At 42.5% G+C, this 25158-nt stretch overlaps 1 protein-coding gene across 2 annotated transcripts in view; it reads left to right on the top strand.

Annotated features, from left to right (window-relative positions):
* The window catches only part of LOC121291029 (ephrin type-B receptor 1), a 550430-nt gene that overhangs the window by 439796 nt on the left and 85476 nt on the right, over positions 1-25158 (top strand). For both annotated transcript variants that reach the window (XM_041212061.1, XM_041212060.1), the window contains 3 exons: positions 14148-14310; positions 22283-22391; positions 23518-23582. In XM_041212061.1, the coding sequence (XP_041067995.1) occupies positions 14148-14310; positions 22283-22391; positions 23518-23582 (337 nt within the window). The remainder of the gene's footprint in view (positions 1-14147; positions 14311-22282; positions 22392-23517; positions 23583-25158) is intronic.

The raw sequence follows: 25158 nt of genomic DNA, 5'->3' as shown, positions 1-25158 counted from the left end.
CGTCTATGATTTTATTAACATCGCATCCTGCAGTAGTATTTTAAATTTATGATTCAGGAGACAAATATCATTTTTTGACTCCATTTAATTAAGTTATTTAATCCACCGTCGGCAGGACTAAAAACATAATAAATTAATAAGGACAATCATTAAGGAGCAAGGGTTCTTGAACAAGTGAAGTGCTAGAAGTACAGCTTCAAGGTAGTGGTCATGATGTGGAGTGTTATTAATTGTCTCTTGGGAAACATGCTTTATAAATGGCAGTCAGCATGGATTTGTTAAGGGCAAATTGTGTGTGATGAACTTGATTGAGTTCTTTGATGAAATAATGGAGAAGTTTGATGAGGGTAATGAGGTTGATGTTGTGGATATGGACTATTAAAAGGCTTTTGATAAAGCACCTCATAATGTGGACAATACTTTTCTGCTGCTTTGTACCCACTATCAGCATTCCTCTCTCTCAGGAATGAGTTCAATGCAGAGTAAAGCTGCCTCTTTGTCAATGTGCCTTAACTTTAAACAGAATAGTCGCGGCATCAGTTGGTTTTTCTTTTTCAACAGCAGCCATTCTTGTGACTGCCCTGAGATAAACTAATACTTTGTGCCACATTCTAATCATTGAAAGTGGGTTGAGAGTGCCCTAAAGTCATTTCACAGTTGACGGAGACGAGAGGAGTGTTAAAACCAATCAGTCCAGGCTGGATTGGTGTCTAGGGCACAGAGATATGCTAATCTGTGTCATTCAAAGCCGAGCTCTGAATATTTTTAACCTCTTTGAATAAATTTGGTAAGTACTTAGATGAAAAATGTTTTCAGAACACAGTCTTTCACTGCTCATTTGCATCAGCCAATGAATAATCCCAAATAATGTGACCATAGACATCAATTAGTTATATTTATAGGAATGACCACCAACTGGTCATGGAAACGAGCTGGTTATTGGATTAGGTCATTAACTGTTTATGAAATCAAATCAACTGCTAGTTATTGGATCAGACCTTTAGTTGATTGTAAGACCAGGTTGGCAAGTAGACTTATTTTCTATTTTTTATTCTTGCTGTATACTTTACAGCTTCTCCTGCCACATGAGCAAATGAAGACAGTTAGTTTATACAGAAGGCAGCTAATCATCTGCGGCAGTTTTACTGTATGGGTAGAGAAACAGATTTCTTTCCAAGTTTTCAAGCTCAGCACTTCCTTTTATCACCTCAAAAAAGCTTGAACTTTTCTCACACATGCAGACCTTAGATTCTGAAAGCCAGTGCTCACGCCTCTTATTGATTAGTGTGACAGCAGGTAGGCCTTCTCAAGCACATATTCTGAACTGTAAAATGACTAAAAGATTTGGTGAGTCCTGTGCTCATTAAAAAAAATGTGGGAAATTCATGCTGGGCAAGGGATTGCTTTCCCATTTAACACACTCAATTTCAGTATCAGGCAGGCCAGGTTGGGGAATCAAGCTTGTATTCTTTCCCTCATGGCACTGCATGGCACTGGTGCACTTACAATAAAATAAATGAAGTTCTAGGCATCTTTCTCATTGCATGGATGAGCCATGCTACTGTGAACCCACCCACTGGAGGCTACATTGTCCTGAAATTACATCATAAGCGAAATATTGACTTTTTGAGACGAGAATCTAAATTTATATCCAATGAGAATCTCTTTAACAGAAGTATTGATTTGATGATATCCAGAATGTTTTTCTGTTCCTTTTGAATGCATTGCTTTCCTTTAAATTTTACCATCAAAAATACCCCTGACTGTTTCTTTTGATGTCTCACAGACAAGGAAGGTAATTGTACTCCCTGCAGAGTGAACATAATGACTTAAAATGCTGGTTATTAAGGAATTGCAGCCACTATCAATGGGCTGGTAATTTTCTATTGCATTTTTATTCCGAGATTCTCAAGGATTTGTTGTCTTTCAATGGCGATAAGAAAGTATTTATTTGAAAGCTCCGTCTCTGCTTCTCTTTAAGAACTGACTTGGACCAGCAGAATATTACAACACAGAAACAACCTTTTTTAAAAATTATTTCACAGGATGTGGGCATTGCTGGTTAGGCCAGCATTTTATTGCCTATCCCTAATTGCCCTTGAGAAAGTGGTGGTGAGCTGCCTCCTTGAACCGCTGCAGTCCATGAGGTGTAAGTACACCCACAGTGCTGTTAGGGAGGGAGTTCCAGGATTTTGATCCAGCATCAGGATAGTGTGTGGCTTGGAGAGGAACTTCTAGGTAGCGGTGTTCCCATGTATTTGCTTCCCTTGTCCTTCTAGATGGTAGTGGTTTGGAAGATGAGGTCTAAGGAGCCTTGGTGAGTTTCTTCAGTGCACCTTGTAGATGGTACACACAGCTGCTACTGTGCATTGGTGTTGAAGGGAGTGAATGGTTGCAGATGGGGTGCCAATCAATCAGATATAAAAACAAAAAACTGCGGATGCTGGAAATCCAAAACAAAAACAGAATTACCTGGACAAACTCAGCAGGTCTGGCAGCATCGGCGGAGAAGAAAAGAGTTGACGTTTCAAGTCCTCATGACCCTTCAACAGAACTGATTGTGTTGAAGGGTCATGAGGACTCGAAACGTCAACTCTTTTCTTCTCCTCCGATGCTGCCAGACCTGCTGAGTTTGTCCAGGTAATTCTGTTTTTGTTTTGCCAATCAATCAGGCTGCTTTGTCCTGGATGGTGTTGAGCTTCTTGAGTGTTGTGGGAGCTGCACTCATCCAGGCAAGTGGGGAGCATTCTTTCGCACTCCTGACTTGTGCCTTGTAGATTGTGGACCGGCTTTGGGGAGTTGGGAGGTGCGTTACTCGCTGAAGAATTCCTAGCCTCTGACCTGCGCTTGTAGCCACAGTATTTATATGGCTGATCCAGTTCAGTTTCTGGTCAACGGTAACCCCCAGGATGTTGATAGTGGGAGATTCAGTGATGGTAATGCCATGGAATGTCAAGAGGAGGTAGTTGGATTCTCTCTTATTATAGATGGTTATTGCCTGGCACTTGTGTGGTGCAAATGTTAATTTCCACTTGTCAGCCCAAGCCTGCATATTGTCCAGATCTTGCTGCATTTGGACATGGACTGCTTCAGTTTCTGAGGAGTCGTGAATGGTGCTGAACATTGTGCAATCATCAGTGAACATCCCCACTTCTGACTTTATGATGGAAGGAAGGTCATTGATGAAGCAGCTGAAGATGGTAGGGCTGAGGACACTACTTTGAGGAACTCCTGTAGTGATGTCCTGGAACTGAGATGACTGACCTCCAACAACCACCACCATCTTCCTTTCTGCTAGGCATGACTCCAACCAGTTGAGAGTTTTCCCCCTGATTCCCATTGACTCCAGTTTTGCTAGGGCTCCTTGATGCCACACTTGGTCAAATGCTGCCTTTATGTCAAGGGCAGTCACTCTCACCTAACTTCTGGAGTATTCAGCCCATGGAATCTGCACCAGTGTCATTGTCCACATTAGCCCCCAGGTGAACTGTTGTTTTGTTTCTTGGACTGGAAGAAGTTATACTTTAGGGTTCCCTGGGCCCAGTACTGGGTCCACTGCTTTTCTCCATGCACATTAGTGACCTAGACTTGGGTGTGCAGGGTGTAATTTCAATTTTGCAAGTGGCAGAAAACGTGGAAATATTGCGAACTGCGAAAAGGATAGCGGTAGATTTCAAGACTGGCTGGTAGAATGGGCAGACAAGTGGCAGATGAAATTTAATGCAGAGAAATGTGAATTGACACATTTTGGTAAGAGTGAAGAGAGGCAGCACTAAATAAAAGATACAATACTAAAGGGAATGCAGGAGCAGAGTGACCTAGGGATATATGTGCACAAGTCACAAACGATGGTAGGGCAGAAAGTGGTGAAGAGGGTATTCAGGATCCTGGGCTTTATAAAGAGATGCATAGAGTACAAAAGCAAGGAAGCTATGGTGGACCTTTATAAACACTGGTGCGGCCTCACCTGGAGTATTGTGTCCAATTCTGGGCAACACACTTCGGAAAAGATGTGAAGGCATTGGAGAGAGTACAGAAGAGATTCACGAGAATGGTTCCAGGTATGAGGAACTTAAGTTATGTGGATAGATTGGAGAATCTGGAACAATTCCCCTTAGAGAAGAGAAGGTTGATGGGACATTTCTGTGCTTCTGTAATTTATTAGAGGTGTTCAAAATCATGACAGATCTGAACAGAGTAGATAGGGAGAAACTTCCACTTGTTAGAAGAGTTAAGAATCAGTGGCCACTGATTTAAGGAGATCGGCAGAAGAACAAGTAACGACATGAGGAAAAACATTTCCACACAGTGAGTGGTTAGGATCTGAAATGGACTGCCTGAGCATGTGGTGGAGGCAGATTCAATCATGACTTTCAAAAAGGAACTGGGAAGCACCTGAAAGGAGAAAATTTGCAGGGCAGAGGAGTGGGACTAGTTGAGTTGCTCTTGCTGAGAGCCAACACAGGCACTAAATGTTGAATGGCCTTCTTCTGTGCTGTAACCATTCTATGATTTGTATCGCACAGCAGTTCTACATATCCAATACATATTTAATATTCCACTTTTTCAAACAACTTTCTAATTCCCTTCTGTGTGGATGAGAGTGGTATTTAATAATATTTGTGGCATTTTGGCCTGTACTTTTTCTTCAGAAGCTCAAGGGTTCAAGCCCCACTCCAGGATTTGAGCAGGTTCAACGTATTCAAGAGGGCATTAGATGATTATTTAAATAGAAACACTCTGCAGGGTTACAGGGAAAAGGCAGGGGAATGGCATAAGTCATAACGCCCGTTTGAAGAGCCAGTGTAGACATGATGGGCTGAATGGCCTCCTTCTGCATCATAACAATTCTGTGATTCTGTGATCTTAGGCTGACACTCCGGTGCCGCACTGAGGAAGCGCTGCATTGTCACAGGTGCTATCGTTCAGAAGTTATATTAAACCAAGGGCTTTTCTGTCCTCTCAAGTGGCTATAAAAGACCCAGAAAACTATTTGAAGAGTTTGGAATCTTCCCCAGCATCCTGACCAATAGATGTCCCTCAACCTATGAGCCAAAGGAGGTTCAGTGGTCATTATTTCTGCTGTTTACGGAAGCTCAGAGCACCCTAATTGATGGCCGTATTGAAGGCCAGGAAATGATGTTCCTGAAAGGCCATGGAGCACTCAGCTCTCAGCCATTACCGTAACCTCAGGTCCAGAATATGCGGATCTTCTCTCCCAAGAGGTGAGCCAAGGATTGTGAGAGATATAAGTTGATCTTCTCCCAAGCATTCTACAATGACTACCTTACAAAACTAATTCATTCAGTTTAAACCATATTGGGACATCCTTGGATGTTCTTGTTGAATACGAGTTTAGAATTGGGTGGGAGAGTCAGAGGGATGCTGTTACATGCAGATCATTTATTAATATCCAAAGTGCTGTTACCATATCCTGTTGTCAGAGCATTGGAGGGGAAAATTTCAGATTTGGTGGAGTGTAGCTCCATCTGCAAAATAAAACCTGCAGCATTCATCACCCATCACATCCGCCACTTGCTCACTTGTCTAGTTACTAACCTCAGTGCCAGCATGCCTGCGCTGTCCTTAAAGATCACATCACTGGGGCGTGCATCACAGTTCCAGGCTGACAGCACATTTTGTTCGCTGATGATTTCTGTGTTTAGCAGCACCAAGATGGAAGTCAGTAAGTTTGTTGGTATCGAGACCTTATCATGTCACATTCAAATCTCAATGAGACTCAGACTGTCTCTGAATGCAGTGGAGGGCCCTGTTCCTTTGCATCTCCCAGCAAAAAGCATTGGTGCAAGTGAGTGGTATGGAGATGGCTTATAATGTAATTGTTTGTAATAAAAGGAAATAAGACTGATTTGCAAACATTCAACTTTTAAACCCATAATAATGTAGTATAAAAAATATTTTTATTCAAATCACAGATACAGGATGAGACAATTAACAGCAGTAGTCTGTATTCCAGTCTATTCTTGCCATTCAAAGTCATTCTTTGCTTAGTTCAACATATTTAGTGCAGTATAAATAATAGCATAAGAAAATTCCTTGAATTATCAGTAACAAGAAACAGTGCCAAAAATCCAAAGCAGGCCTGTCAGTTTCTGAAAAGAGGAAGTTCTGACACTTCTGGTCTCACCTCTCACTGTCAAATTAATGACAGCTTAAAAGCCATGTTTTAACAGATGAGAGAGTAAAACCAACTGGGGAGGGAAGGACCAGCTAACCAATCAAAGGAGAGGATATTAATGATTTAATTAGGTGTTTTTGCTTAGAATCAGGTGACTTTGAAGTAAGACTGAGCTTGTTGTTATGATCTGGAATGGTCTCTCTGAAATTGCAGGGCAAGCAGATTCAATAGTGACTTTCTAAAGGGAATTGGATAAATACTTGAAGGAGACAAAATTGCAGGACAGGGGGATAGAGGAGGGGAATGGGAGTAATTGGGTATCTCTTTCAAAGAGCCAAATGGTCCCCGGTCTGTGATTCCATTACTTCTCTGCTGATGATACTTCAGTTTTCACTAATACTGTGTCTGATCTGAGATAATCACAGCTCAATTACTAACTACTAATAATCCCTAGTCAACTTGAGTGTGGGGCTGAGGAAAGCCACATCAGGTGGACACAGTTGGAATTGCTCTTTTAATATTTTATTGGGAAAATCCACACAGTCAGGGATCAATCAGCCACCTTCCGAGGAGAGAAACTAGTTCATGATGAGGGTGAAATATTCCCACCCAGTCCCAAATCAAACCATTTTGTTGTCCTTAGAATAGCGAATCGTGTTGAACTGACCTATGATTGCACTAGATATGAATCATTGACAAGCTGGGTGACTGGCAACTTCTGCTTCCAGTCACATAATACCAGGCTGGAGAAATTGTTCAGCCCATTAGTGGCTAATTAGTTTCTAATTAGGTAAACCTGCACTGAAACCAAAGACAATGTGTAATTAATCATTCTGACCTAGAATTTCCTCCACATCATTTCCACTGTTGTTGTACATTTAAACAAAATGGTACATGTGCAGAGAATGATAAAAGGAAGCACTAGCAGAGGATTAAAAACACAGAAAGAGGCCATTCAGCCCAATGGATCTACACCAGGAAGTAACTCAGAGGCTGATATAATTAGGAAGCCAGGCATGGGTTTGGGACTCAAACCTAGGATCTCATATTAGATAGATGGCCTGACCAGCTAAACCATAGTGCTGGATTACATTTATATAGCATCTTTCACAACCTTGGTATCCCAAAGTGCACTACAACAAAGTTGGTTAAAGCCAAAATATTGGCTAAAACACCAGGAAGAATTTTGCTTCTCTTCTTTGAACAGACCTTTACATCCTCCTAAAAGGGCAGCTGGGGTTTAACATGTGAAAGACAATATCTCCAATAGTGCATCTCTCCCCAGCACTGTGCCACAGTATCAGACTGGACTATGTGCTCAGGCCCCTGGAGTCTGTTTTCAACCCACACTCTTCTGACTCAGTCGAGAGTACAAATGCTGAGCCATAGTGTATGTAAAAGGTTCCACGGCACTATTCAAAAAAGAGTTAGGCAATCATCTCAATCTCTTACCCAACATGATCCATCAGCTAACATCACTGAAACAGGTGATTTTGTCTGTTATATTATTGCCGTTTGTGGGGTCTTGCTGTGTGCAAATTGACTGCAACATTTTGAGTGACTTCAAAAAAATGCTTCATTAACCACAAAGTGATCTGGGATGTCCTGAGTTGGGAACAATGCAATATAAATACAAGAGTTTTTTTTTCTATCCAGCGCCTGACCTGCATCCACAGATGTGAACTACCAGTGTCAGTTACTGCATTGTGATCAGTAATAGGAACCCTGCCCCTTTACCTCTCCCTAACCTAAATACATTGGTTAAACATTGATGTCACTGCTGAGAAGCATTTACTCCACATTCCTGGGGTTGAATCTGGTCTGAATGATATAGTCATTGACTGGCTGGATCATCAGAGAACATTAGCACCTCGTGTTGGTCTCTGCGCAATTGTTAATCCAACTTTCTTGCCTTACCAGGCTCAGTTCCACCTTGCTGCCAGCACCCTGTGTTAATGATTGTGTCACAACTGTTGTTAATCCAGCTCCTTCACTCTGTCAGATTCAGTTGCTCTCCTCAGCCAGAACTCAGTGTTAATGAATGGTACTCTGCTGATCTTTGTGCAGCCAGCTCACACTATTGGGCTCAGTTGCGAAGCTGAGATCATTGTTACGATGTCATCACCATTCAACTGTGTGGCTATATTTTAGAGTTGCAGGCATCAGTGTGTGAAGTTCGCTATCTGTTGCAGTATATGTCACACTTCCACGTTCATCAACAACAATTGCAAGGATAAAAGTACAGAAATGCTCCTCCACAAATCTAAATGAGTGTCAAATGAGACATTGCCTTGTATGATTTGGCAGGATGGAGAGAGAATCAGCAATAATGCTGGCATAAGGGGGTCGGTAATCAGAGGACTCATTTAATTGGCACAGGAACACAGGAATTAGGAGCAGGAATAGGCCATTCGACCCCTCTAGCCTGCTCTGCCATTCAATAAGATCATGGCACATCTGATTGTCACCTCAACTCCACTTTCCTGCCTGCCCACTGTAACCCTTGACTCCCTTGCTGATCAAAAATCTATCTAACTCAGCCATGAACATATTCAATGACCACTGCTCTCTAGGGAAGACAATTCCACGGACTAATGACCCTCTGAGAGAAAAAGTTTCTCCTCTTCTCCTTTAAATGAGAGACCCCTAATTTTTAAACTGCTTCCCCTAGTTCTAGTCTCTCCCACAAGGGGAAACATCCTCTCAGCATCTACTCTATCAAGTCCCCTCAGAATCCTATATGTTTCAATAAGTTCACCTCTCATTCTTCTAAACTACAATGAGTATAAGCCCAACCTTTCCTCATAAGATAAGCCCCCTTCAACCCCAAGAATCAGTCCAGTGAACCTTCTATGAACGGCTTCTAATGCAATCATATCCTTTTTTGAATAAGCAGACCAAAACTGTACATAGTACTCCAGGTGTAGTCTCACAAAGGCCATGTACAGTTGTAGCAAAACATCCCTGCTTTTATACTTGATTCCCCTCGCAGCATTCCATTTGTCTTCGTAATCATTTGCTGCACCTGCTTACCAACTTTTTGTGATTAATGTACAATGACACCCATGTTCCTCTGTACCATGGAGTCTGCAGCCTCTCTCCATTCAAATGTTGTGTGGCACTACCACCGTGCTAAATGGGATAGATTTCAAACAGATCTAGCAACTTAAGACAGGGCATCCATGAGGTGCTGTGGGCCATCAGCAACAGCATAACTGTATTCGAACACAATCAGTAACCTCATGGCCCGGCATATCCTCCACTCTACCATTACCATCAAGCTAGGGGATCAACCCTGGTTCAATGAAGAGTGCAGGAGGGCATGCCAGGAGCAGCAGCAGGCATACCTAAAAATGAGGTGTCAACCTGGTGAATCTATGACAGAGGACTACTTGCGTGCCAAACAGCATAAGCAATAAGTGATAGACAGAGCTAAGCGTTTCCATAACCGACAGATCAGATCTAAGCACTGCAGTCCTGCCACATCCATTTGTGAACGGTGGTGGACAATTAAACAACTCACTGGAGGAGGAGATTCCACAAACATCCCCATCCTCAATGATGGGAGAGCCCAGCACATCAGTGCAAAAAGATAAGGTGAAGCATTTGCAACAATCTTCAGCCACAAGTGTTGAATAGATGATCCATCTTGGACTCCTCCGGTGGACCCCAGCATCACAGATGCCAGTCTTCAGCCAATTCAATTCACTCCACATGATATCAAGAAATGGCTGAAGGCACTGGGTACTGCAAAGGCTATGGGCCCTGACAATATTCCGACAATAGTACTGAAGACTTGTGCTCCAGAACTTGTCACACCCTTAAGCTGTTCCAGTACAGCTACAACACTGGCATCTACCCGGCTATGTGGAAAATTGCCCAGGTATGTACTGTATACAAAAAGCAGAACAAATCCAGTCCAGCCAATTACCACCCCATCAGTCTACCTTCGATCATCGATAAAGTAATGGAAGAGGTCATCAACAATGCTATCAAGCAGCACTTGCTTAGCAATAACCTGCTCACTGATGCTCAGATTCCGCCAGGATCACTCAGCTCCTGACCTCATCACAGCCTTGGTTCAAACATGGACAAAAGAGCTGAACTCCTGAGGTGAGGTGAGAGTTACTGCTCTTGACATCAAGGCTGCATTTGACTGAGTGTGGCATCAAGGAGCCCTAGCAAAACTGGAGTCACTGGGAATCAGGGGGAAAACTCTCCACTGGTTGGAGTCATACCTACCACAAAGGAAGATGGTTGTGGTTGGTGGAGGTCAGTCTTCTCAGCTCCAGGACATCACTGCAGGAGTACCTCAGGGTAGTGTCCTCGGCCCAATTATCTTCAGCTGCTTCATCATGACCTTCCCTCCATCATAAGGTCAGAAGTGGGGATGTTTGCTGATGATTGCATAATATTCAGCACCATTTGCAACTCCTCAGATACTGAAACAGTCCCTGTCCAAGTGCAGCAAGACCTGGACAATACCTTGCTTGGGCTGACAAGTGGCAAGTAACATTTGTGCCACATGAGTGTCAGGCAATGACTAACTCCAACAAGAGAGAATCTAACCATCTTCTCATGACATTCAATGGCATTACCATCACTAAATCCCCCACTATCAACATTCTGGGAGTTACCATTGACCAGAAACTGAACTGGACTAGCCATATAAATACTGTGGCTACAAAAGCAGGTCAGAGTCTAGGAATCCTGCAGGGAGTAACTCACCTCTCACTCCCCCAAGCCTGTCCACCATCTACAAGACACAAGCCAGAAGTGTGATGGAACAGTCTCCACTTACCTGGATGAGTACAGCTCCAACAACACTCAAGAAGCTTGATACCATCCAGGACAAAGCAGCCCGCTTGATTGGCACCCCATCCACAAACATTCACTCCCTCCATCATCAATGCACAGTAGCAGCAGTGTGTACCATCTACAAGTTGCACTGCAGGAACTCACCAAGGCTCCTTAACCAGCACCTTCAAAACCCACAACCACTGCCGTCTAGAAGGACAAGGGCAGTAAGCACATGGGAACATCACCACCTGGATGTTCCCCTCCAAGCCATTCACCATTCTGACTTGGAACTACGTCACCATTTGTTCACTGTCGCTGGGTCAAAATCCTGGAACTCCCTGCCACCCTAACAGCACTGTGGGTGTACCTACACCACAGGGACTGCAGCTGTTAAAGAGGCAGCTCACCACCACCTTCTTGAGGGCAATTAGGGATGGGCAATAAATGCTGGCCCAGCCAGTGAAGCCCACATCCCATGAATGAATTAAAAAAAGGAATACTGCTTTCCTATTCTTTCTGCCAAAGTGTACAAGTTCACATTTTCCCACATTATACTCCAGCTGTCAAATTTTTGCCCACTAATTTAACCTAAATTCATCTCTCTGTGCACTCTTTATGTCCTCTTGACAACTTACCCTTCCACCTATCTTTGTGTCATCGGCAAATGTAGCTCCCATACCTTCAGCCCCTGCATCCAATTCATTGATATAGATTATGAATAGTTGAGGCCTCAGTATTGATCCCTGTGGCACTTCACTCTTTACAGCTTGCCAGCTAGCCAGCAATAGCCAACTAGAAATATAAAATCAGATAGTAGGAGTTTTTCCAAGCATTTAAAAAAAAGGAAACGAGTAGCTTTAAGTGTGGGTTCTCTGGAGAGTGAGTATGGGATATTAATTTGGTAAATAAGGAAATGGTGAATGAACTGAACAGATATTTTGCATCTGTCTTCACTGTAGAGGATAACATCCCAGATTCAGGGAGGGAGGAACCTAAAACAATTGCAGTCACCAGGGGAAAAGGGGACATGAAGAAAACTATTGGAGCTAAAGGCTGACAAGTCCCCAGGACCTAATGGATTTCATCCTGGGCCTGAAAGAAGTGGCTGCTGAGATAGTAGATGCATTGGTTTTAATTCTCAAAATTCCCTTGATCCTGGAAAGATCGCATCAGACTGGAAAATAGCGAATGTATCTCCTGTAACCAAGAAAAGAAAGAGACGAAGGAGGTAGCTACAGGTCAGTTTGCCTAACATCGGTCAGAGTGAAAATGCTAGATTCTATTATTAAGGAGGTTATAGCAGGGCACTTAGAAAATCTTAACACAATTAGGCAGAGCCAACATAGTTTTGTGAAAGGGAAATCATGTTTGATTAATCTATTAGAGTTCTTTGAGGAAGTAAAGAGTAATGTGGATAAAGGGGAACCTGTAGATCTGGTATACTTGGATCTCCAAAAGGCAATTGATAAGGTGCCACAGCAAAGGTTATACACACAATAAGAGCTCATGGTGTAGGGGTAACATACTAGCATCGATAGGGGATAGGCTGGCTAACAGGATGCGGAGAGTAGGCATAAATGGATCATTTCCAGGTTGGCATGCTGTAACCAGTGAAATGGCACAGAAATCAGTGCAGGGGCCTCAGCTATTTGCAACTTATATAAATGACTTGGATGAAGAGACCAAATGCATGGTTGCTAAATTTGCTGATGAGACAAAGATAGGTAGGAAAGTAAATTGTGAAGAGAACATAAAGACTGCATGAAGGGATATGGGCAGGTTAAGTGAATGGGCAAAAATTTGGCAGATGGAGTATGATGTGAGAAAATGTGAACTTGTCCACTTGGGTGGGAAGAATAGAAAAACAATATTCTGTTTAAATGGAGAGAGATTGCAGAACTCTGAGTTACAGAGGGATCTGGGTGTCCTGGTACATGAATCATAAAAAAGTTAGTATGCAGGTACAACAAGTGATTAGGAAGGCAAATGGAATGTTGATATTTATTGCAAGGGGAATGGAATATGAAAGTAGGGAATTTTGCTACCATTGTATAGGCCATTGGTGAGAGCACATTTATAGCACGATGTACAATTCTGGTCTCCTTACTTGAGAAAGGATATAATGGTATTAGAAGCAATTCAGAGAAGGTTCACTCAGCTGATTGTGGGGATGCAGGGGTTATCTTAGGAGGAAACGTTGGGCCTGTGTCCATTGCAGTTTAGAAGAATGAGAGATGATCTTATTGAAACATATAAGATCCTGAGGGGAATTAACTGAGTGCATACTGAGAGGATGTTTTCCCTTATGGGAGAAACTAAATCTAGGGGACACAGTTTGAAGATAAGGGATGTCCCATTTAAGATAGAGGTGAGGAGATTTTTTTCCTCTCGGAGGATTGTTATCTATGGAATTATCTTCCCCAGAAAGCAGTGGGGGCTGGGTCACTGAATATTTTTAAAGCTGTTAGATAGATTTGCAAGGGATTGCACAGGGAGTCAAAAGGTATAGAGGGTAGACAGGAAAGTGGAGCTGAGGCCACATTCAGATCAGCCTTAATCTTATCAAATAACAGGTAAGGCTTGAGGGGGTTGAATGACCTACTCCTCCTAATTCATATGTTCATATGTATGAATGTATGTATGTTTGTATGTTCATAAATACCCTGAAAGTGACTGAGTTATCTCTACTCTCTGTTTCCTGTTAGCTAACCAATCCTCTGTCCATGCTAAAATGTTACCCCCTACACCATGAGCTCATATTTTGTGAAGTAACCTTTGATGTAGCAACCTGTTGAATGCCTTTTAGAAATTCAAGTACAGCACATCTACAGGTCTTCCTTTGTCCACATTGCTTGATATTTCCTTGAAGAACTCAGATAAATTAGTCAAACACTATTTCCTTTTCACAAAACAATGTTAACTCTGCCTGATTGTAAAGAAAGAACCAAATGGAGTTAAAGCGAATTGTGATGTGGATTGCACTGCCTGCAGTGGAGGTGGAAGCAGATTCAGTAGTAATTTTCAAAAAGGGATTTGATCAGCGCTTGATAAGGAGATATTTGCTGGGCTACAGAGAAAGGGTAGGGGGAAATGAGACTAATGGGATTTGCTCTTTCAAAGGGCCGGTAGGGGCAGGATAGGCAGGATGGCCTTCTTCTGCGCTGTATGATTCTATGATTAACTATGGATGTTTTCCCTTGTTTTTCAGGATCAGAATGAATACAATTCTTCAGTGGCAAAGAGCCTGACTAACACAGCTCGCATTGATGGTCTGCGGCCTGGCATTGTGTACGTGGTACAGGTGCGAGCCAGAACCGTCGCTGGCTTTGGAAAGTACAGCGGCAAAATGTGCTTCCAAACGCTGACAGATGGTAAGCTTGGCAGGGGAGGATGCTGCCGAGGGAAACAGATTACAATAATGGCAAAGCTTCTAATTGACTGGACAAGTTAATACCCGTCAGTAGCCACCTCCTGACAGCCTGGGGAGGCAGGAACTGAAACAAGAAGGGAAACAAAACATAAATCTGCCTTGATTTATTATTTGATGTTTTCCATCCTGTGATTTTCCCATCTCTTCTACTTTTGAGATTCCTGGCTTGACAATGCTCCAGGCCTTGGAAGTGCAGAATGAAGGTACCAGGAACTGAGCGGACTGGCATTGCCATCCCACCTCCAGCCACCTGTGCTGAATTTGTTGCCTATCTGAGCAGATGATCAATCTCTTTGCCTGACATTTGACTTTACAGATGGGAAGGGGGCCAGCCGTATGTGGGTATCCGAGAGAATTTGACTGTCACAGCCTCTGTCCCTTCAGCTGTTCTTTCCAGCTGTTAAAGAGAACATTTCTTTCAAACAAGAAAGAAGGCCATCATGTGAAAGAGAAAGCATCATCCATGGAACCTAAAGGGTTATTTTCCATTTTTTTGATCTAAGACTGGGAAGTCATTGGAATATTGGTCACAAGGACTACATCACCATTACATCGCCTGTCACATTTTCTCCGCATAGAAAATAAAAATCAGGTGGACTCCCCTGCTCCTCTTCAACAGTGCCTCAGGTTCCTTTAAACTCACCTGGACAAGCAAACAGGTTTACTCTCTTTACCACCTCATCTGAAAGACAGCCCCTCTGATAGTACAGCACTCGCACAGTACTGCACTGAACTATTGAGCTAGATTTTGTCCTGAAGTCCAATGGGAGACTTGAAACCATGACCACCCAATTCAGTGACAAGTGTACCCAACACACCCAAGCTGAATCCCTGCGAGCTGCACTATCAGACCAGCAAATTTCTGCTCCTGCCTTACTTTGATTTGTGCCCACCAATCACATGGAAACCCAATGTCCTGCAAATGATTTTTGAAAGGATTGCTGATAACAAACTAGCTCGTGTTCACTAAAAAGATTGGATCAATTCTTGCAAATGCCTCAGTACGCATGTATATAAGTCCAAACAGTGTAATAATGCAGCACAATGCCAGGCTATTGGAAGGTCATTTAATGTGGAATTACATAGAATAGGCAGTACAGAAACAGGCTATTCGGCCCAACCAGCCCATGCTGGCGATTATGCCCCATTCAAACCTTCTATTATCCTTTCCCATTTAACTCTATCAGTATAACCCTTAATTCACTTCTCCTCATGTGCTTATCTAGCCTCCTCTTAAATGCATCTATTCTATTCACTTTAACAACTCCTGATGAGTTACACATTCTCACCAGTTTCTGGGTCAAGGTGTTTCTCCTGAATGTAAGCTGTGGATCACTTTGTCACATTCTTGCCTCTGATTCACAAAGTTGTGGCTTTAAGTCCCATTCTAGCGCAGTACTGAGAGAGTGCTGCAAGTCAGAGGTGCTGTCAATCAGATGAAGACTCCACCTGCTTCCTCTGGTGGGAGTATTATTTCAATGAAGAGCAGGGGAGTTTTCCCTGGTATCCTGACGAGTATTTATCTCTTAATCGACCTCACCAAAAACAGATTGTCTGGTCTTTATCACATTGCTTATGGCAGTTTGCTGTGCACAAATTGGTTGCTGCACTTCCTACAACAATGACCACATTTAAAAAGTACTTCATTAGCTGTAAAGCACTTTGAGATGTCCGGCAACTGTGGAAAGCACTATATAAATGCAAGTCTTTCTTTTTGAATTCCCTATTGGATCTCTCGGTGACTATCTTATATTGATAGCCTCCAGTTATGATCTTCTCCACAAGTGGAAACATTCTATCTGTGAGTACTCCGTCAAAACCTTTCATAATGTTAAAGACCATTATTAGGTCATCCCTCAGCATTCTTTTTTCAAGAGAAAAGAGACCCAGTCTATTTATCCTTTCCTGATAGGTATAACCTTGCAGTTCTGGTATCATCCTTTTTTGTACCCGCCTCCTGTGTTTCTATAGCCTTTATATAATATGGCGACTAGAACTAGGCACAGTACTTCAAACATGATAGTCTAATCAAAATTCTCTCATTTTCAATTCTCTCTCTCTAGAAATAAACCCTGGTGAATGATTTGCTTTTTCTTTGGTCTTGCTGACCTATGTCACTACTTTTGATGATTTGTGTATTATATTTCCAGATCCCTCCATTCCCTACCCCATTTAGATTTTTATTTTCCAAGCAATGTGTGACTTTCTCCATTCCCCACATGCTCATTTCCTCAATGTGTTGAGCCTAAAGTCACTGGGGTAAATTTTGATTTTCATTCCAGTACTGTGACCTGGAGGGGGCTCTCTGGTCGCTGACTGTGCAACATGCCCAAATTTAATTCCGTTAAGAGAAATGGGAAGTGGCTTTGCCAAGTTACCATCATCATCTAAGGAATGGCCTCTTTTGCTACTATCTGATCCAATTTAATCTTTCCCACTCCTTTCTCACTGCTTGAGAAGAGTTCAGGATGGTGGAGTGACAGGGAGCAATAGTCCAGCAGTAAACCTAACTGTCCACGTGACCTTTGAGAGCCCAGAGGGTTACTGTCTGATCATAACATGGATATCAGGGTTGTACATTAGCTGAAATGGATTTTCTTTCTGTGTAGCTAAACAGATTAATGTGATGCTGCACAATTTTTCCATTTTGCCTGCAATGCACAGAGACAGGAGATTCATCATTTCGTACAGTCAGATTCTTATTATTGACTGAAAAATTCAGGATTATTGGACATCAGAGGAAAGTGAAAAATTGGTGTATCTTTCTTGCAGTAAAATAGAATAAACATATTCATTGAAGGGGAGCCTGCGGCGCATTAATAAATAAACAGGGGAGAAAATCATCAACCGAGATTGTGAGGCAAAGGATTGAAAGCTACAGGCTATACGTGCAGGGAGCAGGTAGATGACAGATTGCAAAATATGGAAAAGAAAACTATTTATTCTGTGTGAAGCAGGGACTAATCAAATGGCGGCAACATACAGAGGGAGAAACTTTAACTGCACTATCAGCTCCCCACTCTTCAACTTAATGTGCTCCCAGCACGTAGGAGATGCGTCCTCTAAGCCAGATCAAGCACCGCAGCAACCGTCAGGGTCTGTAACAAAATGATGAGGCAACAATGCTTTCGATTGCATTTGTAGTCAGTGTCCCGATCGGATGCGTTCATTCTGGAACTGAGTCAAAGTATTCCCGGGAGTGGAATTAATTTATTCAAGCTTGCCCTGGTTCATTGCGTGTCACTGGCTGTAGAGTTCAGCAAGGCTGTTGTAAGTGGATATTCTCAAAACACTTAGGTGCTGATAAAAGGTTATTCCCTTAAGGCAGAATGTAGTAAAGAATGAACAAACTTACTTTTATATAGCACCTTTCATGACCCCAAGATGTACCAAAACATTTTACAGCCAATGGGAGTATTATTTTGAAATCTTGTCACTGTTGTAATGAAGGAAAAGCAACTGCCAATTCATGTGCAGCAAAGTTCTACAAACAGGGATGTGATAATGGGAAAACAATCTGTCTTTTATATGCTGGTTGAGGACACCAGCAAGGACAACTTGGAATATTTCTGTTATCAGTCTCAACCTCAAGTCAGGGAAGCTATATAGTGTGCTTGCAGCTAGGTGATGGGTTAGGCTTATTAGAGATTATTGGGTCCATGGCTACCAGGAATAGTTATAGGAAGGGGTTCCATTTTCCATCACAAACATCCTGTTAGACCTTTAAAGGGAGTAAGAACCCATTTGACGTTCCTTTTCATTTCACTTGAAATCAGCTGGTCATGTCCTGAGCTGCCCCAGTGGCTCACCTGGTAACTGAATGACCCATTGTGGGATTGAGGAAGGACTTACATTGAGCACTTGTCACCTGATCTCAGCCATAGCTGCTGTATAGATGCCACAATTGGCCTTGGGCACTGGAGTAGAGTGGAGAAGATCACTTTAGATTCTTTCTCCAGGTGAAATCTAATAACCTCTGCTGAACATCCTGTGGCTGGGAACATTGAATGAGGCCAGGTATGGGCTCTTGACTGTGATATTGTCTGAAGTCCAGTGGCCTCCTGGCCACTTAGGCTCATGTTTGACCAAGCAACTAGAAGCCTCTGTCCCATTGTGGAGGTCGGTATTTACAGGAGGAAATCAGGAGTGTCACAAACACCCCATTAGTTTGTCATGAATTTTCAAAAATAAATGGGTCCTAATAAAGACATATTCTCAAATTCCATAGAAGAACAATTCTAAAAGGAATCCAGGAACAGAGACAGCCTGGGGATGGGGTTCACATATACAAATCTTTCAAGGCACCATGTCAAATTGAGAAAGCTGTTAAAAAGTATTCTGGCTTAATTAATAGAGGCAAGGAATACAAAAGCAAGAAACTTATGATAAACCTTTAGAAATCACAGGTTACATGTCAATTCTGAGCACCACATTTTAGGAAGGATGTCAAGGCCTTGGAGAGGGTGCGCAGGAGACTTCCCAGAATGGTACCAGGGATGAGGGGCTTCAGTTAATGTGGAGAGACTGGAGAAGGTAGGATTGTTCCCCACAGCGCAGAGATGTTTAATGGGGAGATTTACTCAAGGCGTTCAACATCATGAAAGGTTTTGATAGAGTAAATAAGGAGAAACTGTTTCCACTGGCAGAAGAGTTGGTTACAGGTTTGAAGTTAGTGGTAACAGAATACCAGAAGACTGATGAGAATTTATTTTACATAGTGAGTTGTTGCGATCTGGGATGTGCTGCCTGAAAGGGTGGTGGAAGCAGAATCAGTAGGAACTTTCAAATGGAATTGGATAAAGCTTGAAAAAGGTCAAATTTGCAGGACTATGGGGAAAGAGCAGTGTAGTCGGGCTAATTGGATAGCTTTTCGAAGAGCCAGCACAAACACGACGGGCCAAATGACCTCTTCCTGTGCTATATCATTCTAAATCTTTTCTTAATTATTTCTTAATGTGGGGGATGAGGTTTGTGGAGTCATGTCTCTGCAGCAAGTGATGTGCAATCCAAGATTAACTTCTCCTTGAACTTTTTAATCTCCGGACAGAGCAGAAAACAAGTAAATCATCAATTGATAATATAGGCTTTGTGGGCTATTGCCCTCTGAAATAAATCTCAGACTTTTATTTGAAATGCAAAGATCATTAATGATCAAACAATGTTATAAACTCAAGGAGTTTATACAGTTATCTGAAGACCACTTGATCCCAAGTAGCTTTTTTGCCATATATTGTAGATTTTTAAAAAAATTTGGTTTATTTTCTCACAGCTTTATGCCAGGTTGATATGGTTACCATTCACATGTTCAGTCATGCTTCTTATTGGCAGCATTGTGGTCACCAGCATTTACCTGGTGACTGCACAATGGGTACATTTTTCTAACGTACAGGCTGATTTCCTTCCAGTAAGGAGAATTTTTGAGAGAAAGTGTTGGTCATGAAATCAAGGGCCTTCAACTCCTGATTGTCCACCATTTAAATTGATTAAGCCCCATACCCACAATATTCCAACTCGGATTCCTTATGTGTATTGATCCTAGATAGAAGCTTTTTTATATATATATTCATACGTGGGATGTGGGCATCACTGGTTAGGCCAGCATTTATGGTCCATCCCTGATTGACCATAAGGTGCAGGAGCAGAAGTAGGCCATTCAGCCCATCGAATCTACTCTGCCATTCAAGGAGATCATGGCTGATCTGATAATCCTCAACTCCACTTTCCTGCCTTTTCCCCCATAACCCTTGCTTCCCTTACTGATTAAAAATCTGTCTCTCTCCAACTTGAATATACCTAACAACCCAGCTCCTTCAGCCCTCTGTGGTAAAGAATTCCACAGATTAGCTACCCTATGAGAGAAGAAATTCCTCCTCATCTCTGTCATAAATGGGCAACCCCTTACTCTGAGATTATGCCCTCTGATCCTAGACTCACCCAAAATGGGAAGCAACCTCTCAGCATCTACCCTGTCAAGCCCCCTAAAAATATTGTAAACTCCAATGAGTACAGGCCCAAGCTGCTCAACCTCTCCTCATAAGAAAATCCCTCCATATCCAGGATCAACCTAGTGAACCTTCTCTGGATTGCCTCCAATACCAGTATATCTTTCCTTAGATAAGGGGATCAAGACTGTTCACTGTATTCTAGGTGTGGACTAACTAGTTCCTTGTCTCTTGAGAAGATGGTGGTGAGCTGCCCTCTTGAACCGCTGCAGTCCCTCTGGTGTAGGTACACCCACAGTGCTGTTAGGGAGGGAGTTCCAGGATTTTGACCCAGCGACAGTGAAGGAACAGTGATATATTTCCAAGTCAGGATGGTGAGTGTCTTGGAGGGGAACTTCCAGGTGGTGGTAATCAGCTTTGTGTTGCTGTGAAGACAGTGGGGGCAGGGGTGATGGTGTTGGGGCATGGGGTGGCAGAGGGAGCGGAACCTGCACCCACAATCGACAGTGTGGTTTGTATATTCTTTGCCATTGTAGAACTGAGTTATTAAGCTGAAAGACTTCCAATGCCAAGACACGATAGGTTGTTCAGCAAAGACTTTCTAGGTCATTGCTCAGTCCTAACATATTTGCCAAAACCTTTTCCTGTTGGTGAACAGTCCAAAGATATTGGCCAAACAAACCTCAACTCCATTTTTCTGGTCTAAAACTAGCTGACTGTGTGTGCACCGACCTGCTGGCATGAGGCCAGTCCAAAATTGGCCCTTTGGCCTCAATAGCATTTTTTTGCATGAACTGAGAAGGCCCCACATGCATTTCACTAAGGGGGATATTGGGGGGCTTGCTTCTCTGGCAGTGGCCTGGAGTTAAGTGCTGGGAGAGGGTTGGTGTATTGGCATGAGATGGAACACATCAATTGTACTGACTGGCTCCACAGGAATATTGCTTGGTTGTCATTATTTTAAGTGTGCTTTTTAGTGGCATCTACTTAGTCAGCTTTAGGTTCTGCTCAACTCAAACCAATCTCTGCAAGGCCAAAAGTGTGCTTTAGTCACTTCATTTCCATATGGAAGGGACCAAACCCCCTGTTTTTGCTGGCCAACCAGGGCACCTCCAGTGCTGCCTTTGCCACTATGATGGCACCCATAATGTAGGCATGCAACGGGCATGTGATGTTGCACCACAAAATGCTATGGTTTGTGAACCCTGACATAAGAAAACCAACATGTAGTTGCTCTCCCTCCATAAGCAAGAACAGATTGTTAAATATTGTTCCTCAAAGACAATAACCACCTCCACTTCTCTCCAAAGGCTGCAACTAAATTGAAATGTATGACGGTTTAAATACTACACTATGACTGATATAATCTGCCTTGCCCTAGCAAGGGCCTTATTCATGTAGAGCCAGGGCACATCTTGATTAACCATGAGCTGATGACTCCCACACTTGCTGGTTGGACTTACTGACAGATTCAGGCTCTTACTCCATTGGTTTCTCCTGGTCGTTCTGATTCTTCTTTCTGGCGGGAATCCTATACAGTTGGAATGCTGGCCTCACATCACCTCCTCCAAAACATGCTCTTGCTTTCAAGAATCAATTTTATTTGACCCTCCTCATCAAGCAGGAGGCAGCTACTTACTTTACTATAAAAAAGCAGAATCTGAATCTCAGTGCACAATGAGTTAAGCTAACCCAATTACAAGGTACTTTAAACTGAAGCCTGAAAGCAAAAGCAGTGATGGGAAGGAAATGTGTTTTATAAAAAAAGCTGAGGGATTGAGAGTTTGATGCTGTCAAAGTGCATTTGACATGCATTTCATATTAACCTCAACCAGAACAGACTAAGTAGAGCTGAAATGTTAGAATTGGGGCTCTCAGCCTGATTGTAAAGATGTTTCTTTAATGGCCTCACTTGTTTCTGTAATGATTTTTGATGAAGTTCCTAACGTGGCCCCATTTTTCTCCTTGTAGATGACTACAACTCTGAGCTGAGGGAGCAGTTGCCACTGATTGCAGGTTCAGCAGCTGCAGGAGTGGTCTTCATTGTCTCGCTGGTGGCTGTGTCGATCGTCTGCAGCAGGTTGTTATGGAAACACATTCGGACTTTAGTAAAATATTCAGAGAAAGGGCTGTGTTTTTTTTTCAATTGACCACTTGAATGAAAGAATATTTGTAATCTGGTAGCAAAAGCACATCCTTGGTGTTGTGGAAAGTGTCTTCATGTTCTCGTTTACACAGTCTAGTGGAAGGACTAGCTAGGAGAAAGCTCCTAGCTATTGGCCACATCTGTTGAGTAGAGACATTCCAATCATTTTCTAGGATTGATTATTCCCCATCATGTTCCTGAATCTCCTCTGTTGGGGGAATCTAGAGCAAGGGGCTTTTAGCTCAAGGGCTTTGCAATGCTGTTGGTAGGACATTATCCTTGAGTTGGACAGACTCCACCTGGAGTACTGTGTTCAGTGTAGGGTATCATACCTCAGGAAGGCCAGATTGGCTTCAGAGGGGGTGCAGCACAAGTTGACCAGAATCATGCCAGAATTAAGTGGTAAATTATGAGGGAGGATTGTATTCCCTTCAGTAAAGGAAATTGAGGGGGAAATCCAATCATGGTGTTTAAAATGTTAAAATTTGTTGATGGGTAGATACAGAAAAACTATTTTGTCAGTTAGGGCAATCAAGAAGAAGTGGGGAGGAACAATCTTCGAACATCTGAGCCAGACTTTTCAAGAGTGAAATCAGGAAACATTTCTTTACACAAAGGGTGGTGGAAATCTGGAACCCTCTTCTCCCCTTTTGGTTGTGGACGCTGAATGTTAATTGAAGCTTTCAAGGTAGATTTTTGTTCAGTAAGGCATCAAGGGTTATGGAGCAAAAAAAGAGTTGAGGTGCAGGTCAGCCAAGATCTGATAGAATAATGGAATGGGTTTGAGGGGCTGAATGACCTCCTGTTTCTAGGTGTTAGTGCAGAAAAATCAAAGACAAATTTACTCCCTAATGTGTTAATTAATGCTTGCCTTTTCACTTCTGTATGGAAAATGGTGCCAGCAGAATTTGAACACTGCAGATTAAGTTTAAAATATTTGATGCTTCCTTTCATTATTGGAATTAATCTTATTATTTGTTTTTCTCTTTAAGTCTCCTCACACCCCTCATAACTACTCCAACCATGAGGAATCATGTGTTTGTGTTTCTTTTGGTGACAGGAAGCGAGCCTATGGCAAAGAAGCAGCATACAGCGATAAGCTTCAGCATTACAGCACTGGACGAGGTGAGTGACCTCAGGGAGGGCTTCACTCTGCAACAGTACCAATTCAAATACTGCTGTTTGAGAAGTTAAATTCAGGTTAACTGAAATCAGTAAAAGTGACAGTGAAGCTGTTATCCTTTTAAAGAGGGAAAGCTGCCTTATGTGCTTGGTCTGTCCTACAAATGACTCTTAACTGCCCAGGTCAGGGTAGTTAGGGCTGGGTAGTGAACCTAATGCCCACTTCCTACAATGAATGCATAAAAGGTAAGGAAGAAGAATCATTTCAGTAAACTGAAAAGAGGAAAAGGCTGGGATATATGACTAAATTGGCATGCTGATTGAATGAGCTAGAACAGACATGATGGGCTGAAAGTCCCCCTTCTGTGCTTTAAGAGTCTATGACTTTATGAAAAAGTTTTGTTGGTTTCTCTGTGGCAAGGGGCACTTGAGAGACAATGGGGAAGATGTCATGTTATTATAATGATATCATCACCAATCGTTCACAAGGGATTGGGTAAACACGTTGTGAGTTTATTTATTAAGATGAGGCACACGAGAACAGTTATTAACAGATATAAAGCTTGAAGACATCAGAGATGTGTGTGGGTGCTCTGCTCAAATCAAAAGTGAAACTAAGGCTGGAACATATAACACATTTCCCTGTACTGATGTCATGCTTCCATCCCTTTAAGGCATATTACAACAGCCCCCTATATTATTAAAGATACTTGCCCACCCACCCTTCCAAAGAAGTATAACTATTTACAACACATCCTCATGTTTAGTTACCATTACACAAATGTGTAGAATTGATGAATCTATGAGTCACTAAAGCATAGAGATTAATCTGCTGGTACGCCCAGATCTTGTGATGGTAAGTTTGACACCATCCAGGCAATGACCATCTCCAACAAGAGAGTATCTAACCATTGCCCCTTGACATTCAATGGTATTACCACTGCTGAATCCCCCACTATCAACATCCTGGGTGTTACCAGAAATTGAACTGGACTAGCCATATAAACACTATAGCTACAAGGACAGGTCCGAGGCTAAGAATCTCACCTCTAGTAACTCACCTCCTGACTCCCCAGAGCCTGTCCACCATTTACAAGGTACAAGTCAGGAGTGTGATGGAATACCTCCCACTTGCCTGGATGAGTGCAGCTCCCACAACACTCAAGAAGCTTTACGCCATTCAGGACAAAGCAGCCCACTTGATTGTCACCACACCCATAAACATTCACTCCATCCACACTGATGCACAGTAGCAGCAGTGTGTACCATCTACAAGATGCACTACAGGAATTCACCAACACTCCTTAGACAGCACCTTCCAAACCCACAACCACCACCATCTATGATGAGACAATAGGGACTGTGAAGGAGCGAAAAGATTTGAGAGTCCATTAAATCCATTTAAAGCTCGTTGATGGGGAAAGGAAGTAATCAAAAAGTCTAACGGAATATTGGGTTAAAGCTCAGTCATTCAGGAGTGAAATCAGAAAAGACATTTTTTAAAAAAGGCTAGTGGAAATGAGGAACACTATCCCCAAATAGGTTGTGAAATCTGGTACAATTGGTTTTTGCAAGTCTG

This window comes from Carcharodon carcharias, chromosome 2 (assembly GCF_017639515.1).
Source record: "Carcharodon carcharias isolate sCarCar2 chromosome 2, sCarCar2.pri, whole genome shotgun sequence".
NCBI classification, from domain to species: domain Eukaryota; kingdom Metazoa; phylum Chordata; class Chondrichthyes; order Lamniformes; family Lamnidae; genus Carcharodon; species Carcharodon carcharias.
The sequence above is the reverse complement of the archived record's forward strand: the minus strand, read 5'-3'. Positions and strand labels throughout refer to the sequence as shown.